The 17,810-nt window shown below is 50.1% G+C and overlaps 1 protein-coding gene across 1 annotated transcript; it reads left to right on the top strand.

Moving 5' to 3' along the window:
- Nucleotides 1–9,482: 9,482 nt before the first annotated feature.
- Nucleotides 9,483–15,427, top strand: HMOX1 (heme oxygenase 1). Its single transcript, XM_074168520.1, has 5 exons — nucleotides 9,483–9,609; nucleotides 9,936–10,056; nucleotides 12,434–12,925; nucleotides 13,535–13,643; nucleotides 14,705–15,427. The coding sequence occupies exons 1-5, from the start codon at nucleotides 9,578–9,580 to the stop codon at nucleotides 14,839–14,841; spliced, it is 891 nt and encodes a 296-aa protein (XP_074024621.1). The 5' UTR covers nucleotides 9,483–9,577; the 3' UTR covers nucleotides 14,842–15,427.
- Nucleotides 15,428–17,810: the final 2,383 nt, after the last annotated feature.

Genomic DNA, 17,810 nt, shown 5'->3' on the forward strand with positions numbered 1-17,810 from the left:
AGGGCCCATGAGAGTCCATGAGCTGCAGGCTAATGCAGCATCCCCCCCAGTGCTGCAGACCTGCGAGGGCAGGTCCCTCTGAGGAGACAGGACTCTGAGCTGAGATGGGAGAGTCTAAGAGCTCCTGCAGCTTCCCTCCTGTGAGTCTCAACAGAAAAACAGAGAACAAGAGGGAAAGGCAAAAGGGTTAAATGCTGAGCTTCCCCTCCCGGGGCACCTGCAGGAGGGGAAGCAAAAGCAGAGGCACGATGGAGCCCAGGCTGGTGGGCTTTGCAATTGTGGGGCCAGAAAGGTCTCCGGAGCAAGGGACCTGATGCCTAAACCCTCTTGCCAGTGCCTGGACTCTAGCTGCATGGCTCTGTTGGGAAGGGAGGGCTGGTGCTCAGTCAGCATTTGTGAAGGACACCAGCCTGTTCACACCAGTGATGTTTTGAATGCCGGATGGTGCCTCAGCAAGCGCTTACAGCTCTCAGTGCCTCCAGCTCCCTCGGTGCATTGCCTGTGGCTTCCCCTGAAAAAGAAACGAAGCCATACCCCAATGTATACCCTCAGCATGAGGAGCTCAAGCTCCTCCTTGCTGCCCCTGGGATGCCCTGAGCCCACCTCAGGGTAAGGACCCCTTCTCCACCCTCACCTTGTTTTCCTCCTCCCAGACAGACAGCACAGGAGCTAGCAAAGCCAAGAGGGGACCGTCCCCAAGGAAGACTAGAGGGCAGGGGAATTGGGCCACTGCTATTTTTGTCGTGGGGCGAACAGTTGGGAAGGGCTTTTGGTGGCTGCCAAATAGGGTCAGTTTGAAGCAATAACCAACAGGTGAAAATTCAGAGTGCTGCTCGTGGCCACCTGGGCGAGCCTGTCCCCTCCTCACCATGCAGCCAGCCGTGGTCGTGGTGCTCTTCACTGTGGGCCACCCAGCGCAGAGACTTACCCTACAGGGATGATGTCTCTTTTTTTCAAGCAACTGAAAATATTAAGAATGGGGATGAGGGTGTGGAATCTTTCCATGCCCAAATTAGTGTTTGTTAGAGATTACACCAGTAATAGCTTGACCAATTTTGCAACGTTTCCATTGAGGACAAACTTGGGAAAAAACCTGCCAGGTCTGCAAGGCATGACTTTATGTAGAGGCCAGGTGTTTTGCATTGTCAAAAACTGCTTTAATAAAATGACACCACTATAAAGAATTCCTTTAATTGCCTTTACCTTTTAAAAAGTGTTTTCTGGTGTTGCGATTTTAAAAAGGAATAGTGCTGCCTGATCGCTTGTGACCACCAGATGGCTGTGGTCCCTCGCACACTCAGCCCGAGCTCCACCAGCTGCAGTCAATAACTCTTTGCTTCTCAGTGACCTGCTTAGTTGGCTGTGCAACCCCTGGAAACAAAACAAACCAAAGTTTTTCCCTTATTCTAAGTATTATGCTGCCACCATTATCCCAGCGTGGACTCACACAGCAACTGCTCCAGAGCATGCACTCAGGCGTGGCGACTGCATGGGAGCTGGGAAGGAGCGCTTGCACTGTGTCTAAGCATCCATTAATGACCACACTGGGAACAGGATCCTGACCTGAATGGATATTTTGCATGACCCAGAGCAGTTGTTTCTATGTAAGCTGAGGAAAGGCATAACTTCCTTGTACTGGGTCAGAGTTGCTCCACATCTCTAAAAATCAAATATATGCTAAAAGTTGATGAGAATTTCCATGATGTTTGCGTTGTGTGGTTCTTGGCATACTAGCATCACATTTGTAGAGACAAAAAAATGCATGCTTCTGTTTTTACTACTACCAACCTCCAAACAGTATATGAATTTATTTTTTTTTAAAGAGTGGTTAACAAAACCATCTGATTTCCCACATCGTCTCACAAATCAGCGTAGAAGTGTCCCATGCTAGTGCTACCGGGAAGGCTGCTCTCCATCCCACAGGACTTTCATGTTGCTCTGCCATGTCAAAGCTTCCTCAAAGCTTATTTTAGACAACAAAATGCCCCCTTCCTTCAAAATATGAAAATAAAGCCACTTCCCCTTCCCTTAAGATCACTGTTAGTGGCACTGCTTAGGGCGGACAGAGGAGCTGGGAAGGGATGTACAGTGGGGATCCAGTGGGCAGCAGAAAGGGGGGTTGCGAGGAAGGAAAACATTTCTATAAGTAACTTGTTTTTATCTGTGTGGGAGCATAAGCAAATGGAAGCACAAGAAGAGAGGAAAGAGACAAAAAAAAAAAGGAAGGAGGATAGGAAAATGTGCAAAAATGCAAGAGGACGAGCCCCAGTGCTCGGAAGCGAGGAAATGGAGGTGGCCGGTGGTCACGGAGAGGAGGTGCAACACAAGGAGCTGTACTGGCAGCCAGTCTGTTTATTTTCTGTTTCTCCTGAAGACCTTTCACAGACCACGAGGACAGGGGTGACTTCCGGCACCAGAGTGATGCCTGGGTGCTTGTTAGCATTGACTTGCTGGCTCTCTCCTGGCTTTTAGGGTACCCCAAGCATCCCACAGGGTGCCTGGCAGCTCTGCTGTGAGTTGGGTGAACAAGTGCTCACATTGCTTTTTGTCAGTGACCAGTGAAACGCAAGTGAGGGAACACGGACTCAGGGGCACGGGCTCACAAGCAAAAGCTTACTCTTCCTTCTCTGCTGCCGTCCTTGCAAAATCTCATGTGTGTGGGAGGGTGCATGGGAATCGCAGCGGGTTTGGACTGCATGAGCGGGCAGATTCATTTCCCCCTCCCAGCAGGGTCACCAGGGGTCAGAGGGATGGAGATGGGTGAGGGGGGACAGGATCACTCCCCGTGGGTGGGAAAAATTCGTGGCAGTGCTGTCTCCAGCAGCATTCCTGTGGGGCTGGACCTTGGTCCTTGCTGGGAGCCCCTGGTTGGGGTACGTGGGGGTGTTCCACTCTGCAACAGCAAGGCTCAGCCCTGGCAAGGAGACCCCGGGGGAGATGGGCTCTGCATCAGGGCTTTTCTTGGGGGAGATCAGTAATTCCCTCCTGGCACAGAAAAGCCGCATGTGCCAGTGTCCAGGCACTGCATTTTCCTGGCCAATCTCAGCAGAAAAGCGTGGATCAGGCACAAGGTGAATTTACGGCAGGGTGAGGCGAGGACACAGCTTTCCTGCGGCTTTAGGGGAGGCTCTTTCTCGAGCACAGAGCAGCAGGAAAATCTGTGTTTAGAAAAATTGCTGCAAGGCAATTCGGTGGTATTTTTAGCTCCTTGGCCAAAAAAAAAAAAAAAAAAAGGCCTGAAATACCAGGTCAGTCTCAGTGGGAGATAGGTGCCAATTTCTCTGAGCTCCTTTGCTCCTTTTTCTATTTTCAAAATAGAAAGAAAAGATTTAAAAAGCCAGGGTGTGGGTGATTCACTGCCAGCAGTGTCCCTCTGCCCGTTCCCAGTGCCTTCAGGCAGGGACTTGTTTTGTGCAGTGATTCACACTATGAACCACCAGCTCTGGCAGAATGATAAAGGGGTGGTCCACACCATGCCGAGAACCTTTGGTCCCTCTTGTGTCTGCCAGACCGCACCCAGCAGCTGAACACTTAATTCAAATCCTTCATTGCCCAGGAGCTCTTGTTAATGATTATTTAGCTTAAGAACCGCAGCCATGGTCCCAAGGTCCTGCTGTGCTAGGCACTGCGTGGGTGAAGGGGGTGTCTGACACAGAGAGCCAATAGTCCCGGCTCCCCGGTGCCTAGGATGATAGGGAAGACATCCCCAAAAAGGGGGATGTTCTTGCTTTTTTGCACTAGCAGCCATGGTCCATAAGGACCACAGTGCATGGGGCTCTCCAATGCTGAGCCCACCCTGTCCCTAAATGAAGAGCTTTGAAGAAATATCTGCCCTTGTTAATTCCACTTTTTCTTATTCCTTCTGTTAGCAAGTAGCATCATACTTTCAAAACAAAGTTCTTCCAAAGAGCAGCTCGGTCAGGTAAATTCAGTCTTGCCTCCCTGCCCTGGAGTGATCTTTTGTAATGAGGGAAGAAAAAGGGAGGAGGAAGGGGGGGACACTGCTATGCCACAGACACCCTGTATGGCCTTGAGTAAATCGCTTAAATTCGACACGCCCCACATGCCAGCCTCTAAAATAAACTCCTTCCCACACCTCATATTTCCTGGGTTTGGCGTTTTCTGCCAGCACAGGCGAAGCCATGCATCCCCAGAGAGCAGTGTTCCCATGCCTTGATTCCCCCCGTATGGAGCGGGAACTGTCCTGGTCTCAGGGCAGATGGCCAGTGTCCTCCATGTCCCCGGGACAGCAAGATGTGCAGTTTTCCCACCCTGGGATACCAGCTTTTCCAACCTTTCCTGCCCCCCACCCTCCCTTGGTGCAGCTGGGAAGCACAGCTGGATGAGGAGCATTTTGGGGCTGCCAGCGTTGCCACATGTCCCGCTGGGAACCCCCGACTCTTGCGTGAGCCCAAAACCCTCTGCCTGCCTCCCGCTAATGCTGACTCGCCCTTTCCCCCAGCCAGCGTGGGCGTCCTGCTGAGTCAGGGTCAGGCTGGGCTGCCCCAGATTTGCTGAGTAAAGGTCAGGAGGGGCTCTTTTGCTGAGTAAAGGTTTGGGGCTCTTTTGCTGAGTAAAGGTTTGGGGCTCTTTTGCTGAGTCACGGTGGAGCAGTGAGGCCGTGTATTGCAGGGGCGGATTCCTGAGCGCCACGCTGAGATTGCAGCTGCTGCTCTTGGCCCCAGTCACACATTTCAGGACAATCGGAGAAATCTCCAGAAACAGCCCCAGCTGCTCGCAGCCCGTTGGCTGCCCGGCAGTGTGGAGGAGGAGGGAGGACACACGTCTCCCATAACCCAGGGGTAGGGAACCATGCAGACATGGTTTGGAAACTTTGGGGTTGGGGGCGGGGGGGGAGGGGTTCGTTCTCCGTTTCTCTGCAAAACTTGGTTGCCAGCTCTATCTCCTCCCCTCCCCTGAGAAAGGGGTGTGAGCTGTGGCACAAGGTCCTCCTTGTTGCATGTGTGTGATTTTTGAATCCAGATTTTCACAGTTCGTCCTGTCCCGCAGCCAGGGCACACTTTGTTTTACACGGTTGTAGCACAGAAACAAAGGAGGCAGCACGGACTGAAATGGTTGTACAAATGGGATTTTTATTTGATAACTCTGCACTGCTCCCTTCCACACCTCCCTTTTGCTCCCAAAGCAGAGCCCCAGCACATCACGGGGTCTGTCCCCACCAGCACCAAAACTCTGAGGAGTGTGGTGGGCTCTACGTACTCTCCCCCAAAATTTCAACCCAGTGTACCCGTAACCCAGAGCCCTGCATCACACCTCAGGACACTGCCTGGCCCTGGGTCTCTGGCCACAAAGCAGATACCTGCCTTGTAGGGTGCTTGCTCTGTTCTCCCTCCTCCTCCTTGCTCGGTTCCCAGCCAGCCCAGAGCTCTCTCCTTGCTCATAGCCATGCACTGGAGACGTATATATCTATACATCTATAAAAATATGTGTTGTGTTGTAATCTGTGCTTCTTATTTTTGTCATGCTGGTACATTTATGCCCAAGAAATCTGCCTGCACCTCCCTCTCCCACCACGTTGGTCTCTGGGGTTCCCGTGTGTGGGGTTTGCCTGGCACAGCCATGTCCATCTATAGGTACCAGCAATGCCATTCCGGAGAATGCCTGCAGCGCCTGCGCTCCCCATGGTGATTTCCAGTGTGTTTCGCTCCCAGCCTCCCTTTTTCCACCTGTATCTTTGATCTAGACTTGGATCGTTCAATGCTGACAGCAGCGAGCACAGTCCGTTCTGCCAGGGCTGGGCTGGGCCAGGCAATCTCCCTTTGATAAACATGAATTAACCCATAACTTATTCTCCAGCACCGATTCCCTTCTTCAACAAGTCATTTTAAGCAGTTATCGCAACTTCTTTGTTGTGTTCTGTTTTTTTTTTTTTTCCCCTGCCATTACACAGCAATTCCTGGTTACTGAGTCAGCTTTCCGGGTGCAAATCAGGCGGCTGAATTTTGCTGTGTCATGGTCTGAAAGAGTCCATTCATTAACCCCTCCGAGCCGGCAAAGGCTGCCTTTCACCAGGGAGTGCCTTTTCTGCCGAGATGAGCAGAGCTGCCGGGAGCTGCCTGCGGAGCCCAGTGTGGAACAGCACTTCCCACAGGGGTTCAGGAGAGCTGACTTGGCACTCCGTGACTGCCTCTGTAACTAGACATTTCTGACTACAAATCTATTGGCAGAACATGCTGTTAAGTCTATAAAGAGGACAAAATCCCCCAATTCTCTACCTCTGATGAAAACACCGACCCCTCAGTAACTTTCTGTTGTTGTTAACCCTTCATCCACACCATCTCTCGATTAAGCGTTTTCTCAGGGAGGCTTTTAAGCCCAGCAGGAACTATTAAAAACATCTTGCCTGAGGCTACTTGATTCATCTTTGCTAGAAATCTCCCGGGCACTTTCACTGGTGCCCATGGACATCACCCTCACAGCGAGTAGCTCTGGCACCACCCAGCCGCTGCTCCCTGCACAAGTAGGAGATGGCATGACTTCTGGCAGGCAAGGTGGGAGACCACAAGTCTGACGTTTTGATGAGGTCCAAGAAAAATCTCCTAGAGAACTGGATGTGGGCTGGCCTCTGCTTTCCAGTGGCCCACTATGCCCGGAGTGATTTGCTTTGGGGGCCAATTTGTTCCTTCTGCTAAAAGCACACACCTCCTTCCTCGTGCATCACTCTCAAGTGTTGACTTCCCAAGTTCTCTTCTAGGAAAAGATGGTCCTGATCTCTGGTCACAGATCTCTGCCAGCACACTGGCACATGCCGTGTCATTAACCTCCCTGCACCACACAGCAACAGCACAGCAGAAACAATACAAGTCCTTGCTGCAGAGCACTGGATGGGGCCAGAAATGCTCCAGGCCAGCAAGTGCAAAGATGATGACACCTCACTTTCAGTTCTCCTTCCATCTTGCTGCAGGGCATTTGAGCCTTTCCGGAGCCTGGTCTCACAGCTGCTCCATCCCAAGTAACCCTGATCAGCATAAACTGATTCTGGGGCACGGTTTGTTTGCCTGCACCTATGGAAAAGCTCACAGAGAGGCGAACTGCAGTAGGGACCTTATCTCTTGTGACCAGCCCAGGAGAAAATCAAGCCCCAAGATCCAGAAGGAGGTACATTGGCTCCATGTTCTGGGGCAGTGTGGTTATGAGCCCAGACCTCTTCCTGGGAAGAAGTACCCTACCTGGAATGTCATCAACATGACTAGACAGCCACTCTCTCCCCCAGTCTCACATCCACACCTACCACAACCCTGGACAAAAAGGAAGGAGGAGGACCTTTTGGATACATCCTTTAGAGCACCTCCAAGCATGCAACCTCTTAGAAGATGGCAGGAAGGCAGGGGACAAAAGCACTGGCCTGAAAGGAACCAGAAAGTCCTTGGGGAGGAACTGGATATATTACCAGAGCTGCAGAACAGAGATGAAAGGAGAAGCAGGGCTTGGGGGTTGGATTTTTTTCATATTATTTTTTTTTCATATTATTCATTTCCATATTCTCATCCATTTCCTACTTTCCTCCACCAGAACTACAGGTTCAATCTGTGCTCCAGCTTCCCATGTCAGAACAGGACTCACTGAGAAGGACAGAAAATGTGAGCTTTAAGAAGCAATGCCAGAGGGAAACGCTAATTTTGGGGCCATTCCTGTGGCAAAATGGCATCAATGTTTTCAGGAGGGACTGGCCATGCAGCCCTATGCTCCCATGGGCTCTGCACAAGAGCCCTCTGTTAGGGGGCGTTTGGGGCTTTGTCACACTTGCTTCAAAGATTCACACAACCCAAGATACGTGTATTTTACCTTACACAAAAACATGGCATGGGGGTAAAAGTAGTACGTGACAGCTTTTGGTAGTGTGCACTGTTGCTTTAAAAGACAAAAACAAGACAGGAAAAGTCTGGCTGAGTCAGGGTGGAAGCGCTGAGTAATCCTTCCCGAGAGCTGCACCGCAGGCCAGATGTCTGCCTGAGTTGAAAAACAAGCATGGAAGCATATTTCCTCCAGGACAGCTTTCTAAGCTACAGCACCAAATCCAGCCGTGGCCAGGTGTAGGTGCAGTGACAGGGAGATACATGAGGTGCATGGCTTGCACAACAGCATCCACCAGCAAAGCCGCAGGGTGGACTTGCTGGAGGGAGCAGAAGATGCCACAGTCCCTCTCCCTCCTCCCCAAGTTCTGCCTCCCTACCACCGACTGTAGCAGAGGGCTTTCTCACACCCATAGCAGCAAGGAAACGGTGGCTTTAAGTGTCCTGTTCTTCAGGTTGAGCCCAAAATGTGTGCTTTTCCAAACTACAGCTGGCCAATGCATCGTTAGTCCTGGCTAGCCCTGCTCCCAGCACAGCTACAGTTGGAAAAGAAGGGCTCCACTTCATCCGTTGGCTGCCTCATTAACCTCTTCACCAGACAAAACAGCAGAGCAGGCAGCTACTGCAGAAGCACCTCGTCCAACTCTCTTTTCCCAAATCAGAGAAATTATTTGCCCTAGAAAGTCTCTGCAGACTTCCCCAGTTTCCCCCAAGTCTTGCACGCCATCTTTTCTATCCACTAGCTACCCCAGCCTTCTGGGTGTCTAGGAGATGGAGTGCTATTTTCATAAATTGCCCTGCACACAACTGTGGTAACATCAGGGGCCAGTTGCCACATATATCAGAAGATATTTTTTCCACGTGCAAGACAGCATGGAAAGGATTTGGCTGTGCATCAGTGCTGGCACACCTGTGCTGGCTCTGGGCAAAGTGACAGGGTTTATTCCCCAGTGCCCAGGCACTGTGCAAGGGCAGTTTTGGTGCTTGCAGACCAGAGCTGGTGGATGCGTGTGCCACAGCAGCCAGATTACCCTGGGTGCCCACAACCGGTACACACCCCAGCATCCTTGCCGTGCTTCCAGCCGTGAAGGGGGTATGCTCCTAACCTGTAGCGCTGAGCTCCCCATCCCATGCCCCACAAGTACCGTGTTACCCGAAAGACTCTCTGAAGATGTGCACAATCATGGGTAATAAGACGTTTACACCTGAATCGTGCCAGAGTACATGAGGGCGGGTGCTGTTTTAGCTCCCCAGGCAGGGTGCAGCTGGGACACAGATTGGGGTGTAGGAAGGAGAGGCTGCCCACCCTGCCCCAGGCTCTAGCTCTGTAAATCCACCCCTCCTTGTCCAACCCCAGCACAATGAGCACCTCTTCCAGCACCTGGGCTCTGCCTGCCACGGGCTCTGCACTGAAAGGGTTATGGAGCCAGGCACCCTTGAAGGAGAAGTTGCTGGACATCCTCTTGTTTGTGCTTAGTTATCAAGAGGCATCAGGTGACTTCCTTCTGGTCCCTCGGGGCTGCAGGGGAGGAGAGGGTGACAGCCAGGCTGGGAAGGGAAGTGCTGTTGTGTTGCAAGAAGTTTGTACTCACACTGAGGTCAGCGGTTTGGCTGCTCACGTGGCCTGGCAATATAAAGCTGGATGCGGGATCTGGGCTTCCCAGCTCAGAGGCTTCGCTGTCCTGGGAGCAGAAGGGAAGGAGGAAAAGCACGAGCAAGAAAAAACAGCAGGGAAGCGGAGGAGTGAAACGAAGCAGAGAAACATGGAAACTTCCCAGACACACAGCTCCGAAAGGTAAGAGTGGGATAGGAACGAGAGGGAAATTTTTTGCCAGAAAAGTATTGTGTTTCTCCCCTTGCTTTTAGGCATGCTGTTGCTGTTTCTGCCCCACAGGGAACAGCATGCTCCTGCTTTCACCTCTGAATGGAGTCTGTCAGTCTTCCTCGCTCAGGACAGCATTTGGGATGCTGGTGCTCCCTGGTTCCTATCCGTGGCTCTCGGGAATGCTCTTCTCCTTTTCCTGCCATCCCAGTCTCCCCCCTTTTTTTCCTAGAGAGTTAAGATGCATTTTGCCAGAGGAGAGCAATAGCACTGACATCTGTTTTGCTGCTCTTCCCCAGCCTGTCCAAGGACCTATCAGAACTGATGAAGGAAGCTACCAAGGAGGTGCATGAGCAGGCGGAGAACACACCGTTCATGAAGAATTTCCAGAAGGGGCAGGTGTCACTCCAAGAGTTTAAGGTACTTGGTAGCAGCATTGCTTGGGGATGGAATTTCCTAGCCAGGAAATACAGATCAGACAGGCTGCATGGGGACTAAAAAGGGGAGAATGGGGATGGCACAAGGAAGGCGGTCCTTTCCACTACAGCTGTGGGGTGTAAGCACCTCCCGTGCGAAACACACTCTTCAAACTCCAGCACCTTAAGGTCCTACCAGCTCCTCTTGTAGGAGGCAGGGCAGGACTGGGCGTATCAGGAGGGGCAGCCAAGCTGAAACAGGATAAAAGGATGAAGAGGTTGAAGGGATTAATGTAATTGTTTTTCTCACTCTTCATAAATGCCTGCATGTTAATTATTGGCAATGATAGTTAATGGAGGTATTGCTATGCAGATACAGGAGTGGCTGAAATGCCAAAAAGATGGAGAATACTAACCTTACAACCCTCTAAGCAGCTACATCTAGTAACAATGATGGAATAGTGAGAAAATGAGGCTGTGGGATCATCTCTGGCAATGAACTTTGCAATGTTTCAGTTGTCACTTGGGTTATACCACAGCTGAGATTGTGAACAATAATAACGCAAAAGCAGACTGAGTTTGAGCAAGCCATGTCTCCCACTAACAGGTAGGAGCCTGTTGCTTTTCTTAAGATAAAAGAGAAACATTTTCATGTATTAGTTTGCACCTAACCTGGCTAGATATGTGATTCCTGGGATCTGAGCCACATAACAAAGCCATGAGCAAAACCAGCACACATCTGGGCCAGAAATTCCTGGGAGGCTATAGGATGTGACGCATGGGCTTGCAAATAACAGCTACTGATCCAACCTGTGGTTTAATTACTTTGTTGTTGAATTGTTCCTTGGCAAATAAATCCACAAGAGTAGGAAAAAGACTACTTATTTCTGACAGGTCGCATTCAGGATATTTAGTCAAGCATAAATTTAATCTCAGGTGCTGACTTCCTGCTGTTAGTAATGCGGCACTGGTCAGGCAGTGAACTTTGAGACAGGCTGGCAATAATGTAAAAAGTCAGGCCTTCAGGAATACAACTCAGTTTTTTAGAAGATATTTACATATCTTGGATGTAAATGAGATGTGGAGTGAGATGTGATATGAGTTTTAAAAAGTAACAACAGTTTTCAAAAGTCACATTTCCCACTAACCCTCTAACCTGCCTCTGAAAACAACCAGTCAAGTTATATCTTCTTAATTTGTTAAGCAATGTTCCTGTATTTTGTTTCTTTTCCGGTAAGCTGGATAACATGTTATTGTTTAAAAAAACTCTATTTTTGTTTACTCTCTTGGCAAACCTATATATCTGCCCTGACATGTGATTCCCCAGAATCTGAATATTTGTTTCCACAACCAAGCCACTGCCCGTGTGCTTATCAAAGTCCTATTTGCTGGCACAGTGGGGAAAAGTTGAAGTGGCAACTCTTTAACTGCCAAACTGATGGCTTTGTGGGAGAGTAAAGTGCTTTCTCTCCTGTCGTCAGGGTGATCCCCTCCCCAAACCTGACTCACCCGTACTACAATGCCTTCATGTTTTAGCCCTTGCTGCTGATGAGGGATTCCGGTGTAAGGAAGGGGTGGTGTAGTTGTAAATATGTATACAGTCTCTGAAAACAGCATGCCTGGGGAAGGAAAGAACACAGCTAGATTGTCTTAACGCCACGTGGAAAAGCTGGCAGATGGAAGAAAGTATCACGTAAGCTGAGAAAAACAACAATAACAATGGTTTCAAAATAGAGAGGAGAACACACAGCCTTGCAGCGCTTCATCACAAAGGCATCTTTCAGAGGCAGGCTGTGCTTCCAGCCCCCTTTTATCTTGTCTCCACTTGCAAGTTTGAAAGAAATGAGTGGTGGTGCCTCAGCTCCCAGGATGGTGGGCTGACAATATGATGAATATGTTGAAAAATAAACAGGGTGTGTCATCATCTCACAAGGCCCCACAAAGGGAATCCACATCTTGAAGCATTCAGATTTGAACAATGCAGCAGAAAATATACCTTTGGGAATACCCTCGCTATTGACCAAGGGAATGAGGAGAATAGACCGGGCATGACTTAATAGGGCTCCAGTTTCCATTACATCAAGCTGCACGACCTTTAACTTGAAGGTGAAGGCAGTGGCTTTTAAGGGCAGGTAAGATCATTATCTGTGGGAAAGGGTTTAGGTCTTACCTGATGCTGCCTCAAGCAGAAGGGGAGAGGCTAAATGGTGTCTCACTGCACCTTGCAACTCTGTTTTCCACATGGGAAACCTGCAACATCACTGATGTGCATGACTCTTACTTGCTGTGCCCATGAGTAACTTTTGCATTAGTAGGATTTGCCCCTAGAACCTGCAGACAGGCAGATGCACCTGTAGCTCATCTTCTTCCTTCTCTTTCAGCTGGTTACGGCATCCTTGTACTTCATCTACTCTGCTCTGGAGGAAGAGATTGAACGTAACAAGAACAACCCAGTTTATGCCCCTGTGTATTTTCCGGCGGAGCTGCACCGGAAAGCTGCCCTGGAGGAAGACTTGGAGTACTTCTACGGCAGCAACTGGAGGGAAGAGATCCCATGTCCTGAGGCTACTAAGAAATACGTTGAGAGGCTCCACTACGTAGGCAAGAACCACCCAGAGCTCCTGGTGGCCCATGCCTACACTCGGTATTTGGGAGACCTGTCAGGGGGGCAGGTGCTGAAGAAAATTGCCCAAAAGGCCCTCCAGCTTCCCAGCACTGGAGAAGGGCTGGCTTTCTTCACATTCGATGGAGTCTCCAACGCCACCAAGTTCAAGCAGCTCTACCGTTCCCGCATGAATGCCCTCGAGATGGATCATGCCACTAAGAAAAGAGTCTTGGAGGAGGCCAAGAAAGCATTCCTGCTAAATATACAGGTGAGTAACAACCAGCCAGCCCTGCCTGCCCACACCCTCTCTCAAACAACATAACAGCTTACAGGGGAAAGGCAAAACCGGCATATCTGCTGTGGAGTTTATGAGAAGTTGTAGATTAGGCCAAGCTAGTCAGAGTTGCATGGCTACATTTGTCCAGCCTAGTAAAAGGCTGGTCTCTGAAAAACTCTCCTCCTTCCCCTAGGGTTTGAATTCAGTCTCTTCTGTGGGCCATTATTCAGACATGAATGAGGGCTTATACTGAGAGTGGGGATCACCACCTATCTGTCCTACCTCTGTAGTACAGCTCCACAGGTCCTCTGTGGATGCTGACTAGATGCACAGGTACCTTGCTTTCCTTCCTATCAGAACATGGGCAATAGCCTTCTCCTGAGCTGGAAGCTTCAGAAAGAACCTGTAAAGTGAACAAGGAGTTTGAAAGACATGCTCCTGACACCACAGGCAGATTACGTTCTGTGCAAAAAGTGCCAGGAAACTTGGACTGAAGGCTTGTGTCTTCCTCTGGTTCCTAAAGTGCCTGGGGCAGGGGCAAGGGGTGTAGTAAAAGAAGAAGAGGAGGCTACATAATGAGACAATGCTCCCTGTTCTCAGGTGTTTGAGGCACTGCAGGAGCTGGTATCTAAGGGCCAGGAGAATGGTCACCCTGTGCAGCCAACGGCAGAGCTTCGCACAAGGAACATTAATAGATCATATGAGCACGGTAAGACACTTCTAAGAGCAACTGTTTAACACCTTGTGGTTTTGTTCTCCTCCCTTCCTTGTTCTTGTTTGTAAAAGCCACCAAGAAATGAACATGAGGTGTTTGCCCCGTCTCTTCTCCAGCCATCAGTAGGTAGTGCAAGGAGAGGCCCTGGTGTGCAAAGCTTCTTCTAGACATGACCAAGGAAGGATGACACGAGGGCTCTCCAGAAACAGTGTCACTGAGGGAGCTTTACAAGAAGAGAGTCCCTTCTCCTTCTCTTAGCTTTTAGCAAGTGTAAGGCTCATTCACCACGAGTTTCTACCACAGGGAAAACTGGCCTCAAGTTTGCAGAAGCAAAGGCTGCAATTTTGGGCCCAGCAGATCAGCCGTGGTGCTGTGATGCGGACACACAGCCCTATCAAACAGCCTCTCCTTTTGGACTAACTCTCCCTCTGGTTATTTTCCTGCCTTCCGGAAGTATTTACTGAAAACGCTCCTGAAAGTGTGCTGAGCTTATAGCAAGCACTGTTCTGGATGGTGAAATGTAACCAGCTGGGACACGGGGAGGTATGGGCTGCCCATCAGTTTTCCAAAACTGAAAAAGCTCCATCTACTGGCAAGCTCCCATCCCGGAGTGGGCAAAGCCCCTGCAGCTGCCGCAAGCACAGGGATCCCTTTTCACAGAGTCAGGCTTGTAACCGAGTGAGGAGCAGGCTCAGATGCTTAGAGGAGAGTGATTAAGTATTTTTCTGTCTTCTGCACACATCAGGGGTTTGATGGAGCCGGGCAATGCATTTGTAAGCCGGTAAGGAGAGAAGGGTACAGGGAGAGGGGTTGCGAACCTTTGTGATTCCCAAGTCTGCTGCTTCCCTTCTTTGCCTACCCCAGGAGAGCAGAACCTGCTGCCGCTGTTTCCCCCTGCCCAAATGAGCTCTGGGCTTCCTCCTTCTCCCCTTGACAACTCCAGCAGGGTCTTCTCCAGCATTGGGCAGAGCAAGTGTATCATACCTGCAAGCTTCTTGCCCCAACCTCTTCTCATCCACCTGTTGTTTTTTTTTAACCTTCCCTATTTGATCTAGGTCCAGTGCCTGGGAAAGAAACTGAGAGGACACAGAGGAAACACACGGACATGATGCCCAGCACTCCCCTGGTGCGGTGGATCCTGGCGCTTGGCTTCCTAGCCACCACGGTTGCCGTGGGCTTATTTGCCATGTGAAGGAGCAGGACCTTCACCTTCTCGTCGTGCCTTCCCTCACCCTGAACTAATCCACCTTCCCCAGTCCTTGTGAGAGAAATTCCCCATGACTGGGTGCTGTGATCTTGGCTCTGCCACTAATATTAGGAGATTTTTCTCCCCAGAAATCAAAGAGTGCGCTGTAAGGGGGGGTCAAAGTCCCTCCCGTGCTTGGTGTGAGCTCTTCTTGGAGACTAACTTTGTCACCAAAAACTAAGGGTAGAAAAGGCTAAAAACAATGGCCAAGAATTGTCATTGCTTTAGAGAGTGCCTGCAAAAATCCTACAGGATCAGAAACACAGCTTTGACGTCTGTCTCTCCTCAGAAATATGGAGCTATTTGCTCGATTTTTTTATACTGCTAGATAATACTGTGATCACTTTTTCTGTGGAGCCACATGGCTCCTGTGCGTTATAGACTGTTTTATATGACACTAGTAGGTCTTTGTTAATTCTTTTTCCAATCATTTTTGGTTTTTTTAAAAAGCAGAAGACGGCTGTTGAAGATACAGTGTCATTCTCTTGTCTGGTTATTAATTTATACACATAATAAACTTCAATGTAAGGTCTTCAGGCCTGGTGTTTCCTATTATTAAAGCCTTACCTGGGGAGAAAGGAGGTGTCTTTCTTCCTCTCAGTTTTATGTCTTTTGGAGCTGCTGCCTCCACAGACATGACAATAGACGAAAGTGGGAGCTACCATCAGAGCCAGACTCGGCTCCCACTCAGTGCTAACAATAACCTGTTACAAGCTGGGGCAGGTTTCTTCAGCTCCTACACGCTGGTCTCCATTTCTAGAAATGACATGAAATTCTGTGAGTGTACAAAGGTTTTTTTAAGGGGTGGAAACTGTACATAAGAGCTGATTGCTATTCTATTAAACGTAAAAGGTGACAGGACCCTCTGCTGGTCTAAAGCAAGGCAGGTCTCCCTGACCACTACCAGCTAAGGGCTCCATTACCAGACTGCCTTTGTGAGAACATGAATTTGCATGAATCAGAAAAGCCAGTATGTTTTCACCACCCAGAAATGAAATGCACACTAAACGGGAGCTAAATGGGAGACATCAAGCATGCGACTGCATGCCCTCACCTGGGTAACAAACCAACCCAACTTACTCCCAGGACTTGGCACACACGTGGCATTGCTAAAGACACTCCAAACACACAGCACTGCTGGAGCAGCCCACACACACAGCTTGCTTTCCTCCCATTTTGCTGAGGCAGATCTGGAGGTAGGTCTGGCTTTGTGGCCAGCCACTGTTACGGCTGCTTCGGAAGGTCTTCTACCACAGGAGTCACTGCAGGAGAAGCTGCAGTTCAGCTGCGGCACAGCAGGCACCAACAAGGCTGTTACCTCTCACCTTTCCTCTTTTTCTGCCAGAAAGCCTCTGTGATCAACCTGTCTCCATGATGCTGCCTGTTCTTGCTGTGACCTTAATCCCAAACACATGCTTTCCTACTGATCTGTTTTAACGACCAGCACTGAACCTGCTCCAAGAGCAAGAATCAGAAGGCACGTCCTGCTGAGAATAAGCAGTGGGAAAGAAGGACTGTCATTATTCTCAGGCTCTTATCTACCCTATATCCCTTCCGAAATCCCCTTTAATACTTCTCTATTTGGACCCTGGTGGAAAAAAATAGTTAATTCTTTAAAAAGATAGATGTTTGAAAAGCAGGGATATGAGGCTTGACAGCTATTCAAATACAAAAACTTATTAATTCATTCTAATTTATAGCAAGTTCTACCTATTCGGTCCCTCTAACCCACCCCAACTAAGTAATGATGTTCATTCAACCATGCTGAGTAACTAAACATCCCAAGCATGCAAACAAACACCCATGAGCTCAGAAATGCACTCTACCACACTCAGCCCGTCTCTGCTGCCCAAAGAGATCATAACTGTGATCTAAAAGTTAGGAAATCTGGACTCTGACTGACATCATCTCCTCCAGGCTCATGGCAGAAGAGATGGTGCTTTGAGTATCTCACAGCCATTGCGGCTGAAGGACTCCAGGCTGAGCCTAAAGAAGTCTTCAGAGGTGAAGACTAAAGCTTTGCTTGTACTTGTCCATGATCTTTATGAATAGATCTGGTTTCTCTGCAATGAGACGGTCTTTATTTTTCATCTGCTACAGTTAAAAGCTCCCTTGCAATGCATTACGCTTCCCAGCTTTGTTTTCACTTAGGATGCTCACTACCACATTCCTGAAGGGCCAACAATGCTTACCCAGTGACCTGCCAGCGTTCCCCCATAATATACTACTAGTCAGTAGAAAAGCATCCCAAAGAGCATGAACCCAGAGGCGACAGCAGCCTGTTTGCAGGCTGTCAGGCTTGCTGCTCAGCCACTGCCATCCCTGGAGGGCCTCGGCCAGACCGCCTACCCGCCACTTCCCCACACTACATCCCACAGCATCCAGCAGCTTTCTCCTGTCCCATGCCCTCCGTGGCTGTGGGTCCACTGCACCGCAGCCAGCTAGGCCCGGGCCCAGGCCTGTCCTACTCACAGACACACTCCGCTCAGGCCCTGCCACCCCACCGGGCCCTGCAACAACAAGATCCAGCTGCCCCCAAGACCCCTACAGCGGTAATTTATTTTATTCTCGATAACTAACGCCTTTCCTTCCACCCGGGCCTGAGGCAGCCACGCTTTCTCCCCACGCCTGAGGGCAACTAACGCGCTCCCCCCGCCCGCAATGGTTTCATCCGCGCACCCCCCTCCCCGCACCGCCGCAATGGTCCCGCCCGACCGCCATTTTGCCTCCGCCCCGCTCTTCTCCCCCAGATTTCGCGCCAAACCGTGCCCAGCCGGAAGGGGGCGGGGCGGAGCGCAGCTCCCCGGCCAATCGGCGGCAGAGGCGGTGTCGCGCTCATCTTCTTGTGGGCGGGGCGGGAGGGAGGCCGGGCCAATCGGAGAGCGCGGCAGCGGCGCGCCCCGCCCACCAGTTTG

The sequence above is a fragment of the Numenius arquata genome, chromosome 2 (genome assembly GCF_964106895.1).
Source record: "Numenius arquata chromosome 2, bNumArq3.hap1.1, whole genome shotgun sequence".
Classification (NCBI taxonomy): domain Eukaryota; kingdom Metazoa; phylum Chordata; class Aves; order Charadriiformes; family Scolopacidae; genus Numenius; species Numenius arquata.

What these genes read in the sequence shown, in the direction of transcription:
- HMOX1 (XM_074168520.1), top strand. Translation starts at nt 9,578, where the DNA reads ATGGAAACTTCCCAGACACACAGCTCCGAAAG. An exon ending in CAGACACACAGCTCCGAAAG is followed by an intron (nt 9,610 to 9,935) that starts GTAAGAGTGGGA and finishes GCTCTTCCCCAG; the next exon opens with CCTGTCCAAGGACCTATCAG. An exon ending in TAATAGATCATATGAGCACG is followed by an intron (nt 13,644 to 14,704) that starts GTAAGACACTTC and finishes TATTTGATCTAG; the next exon opens with GTCCAGTGCCTGGGAAAGAA.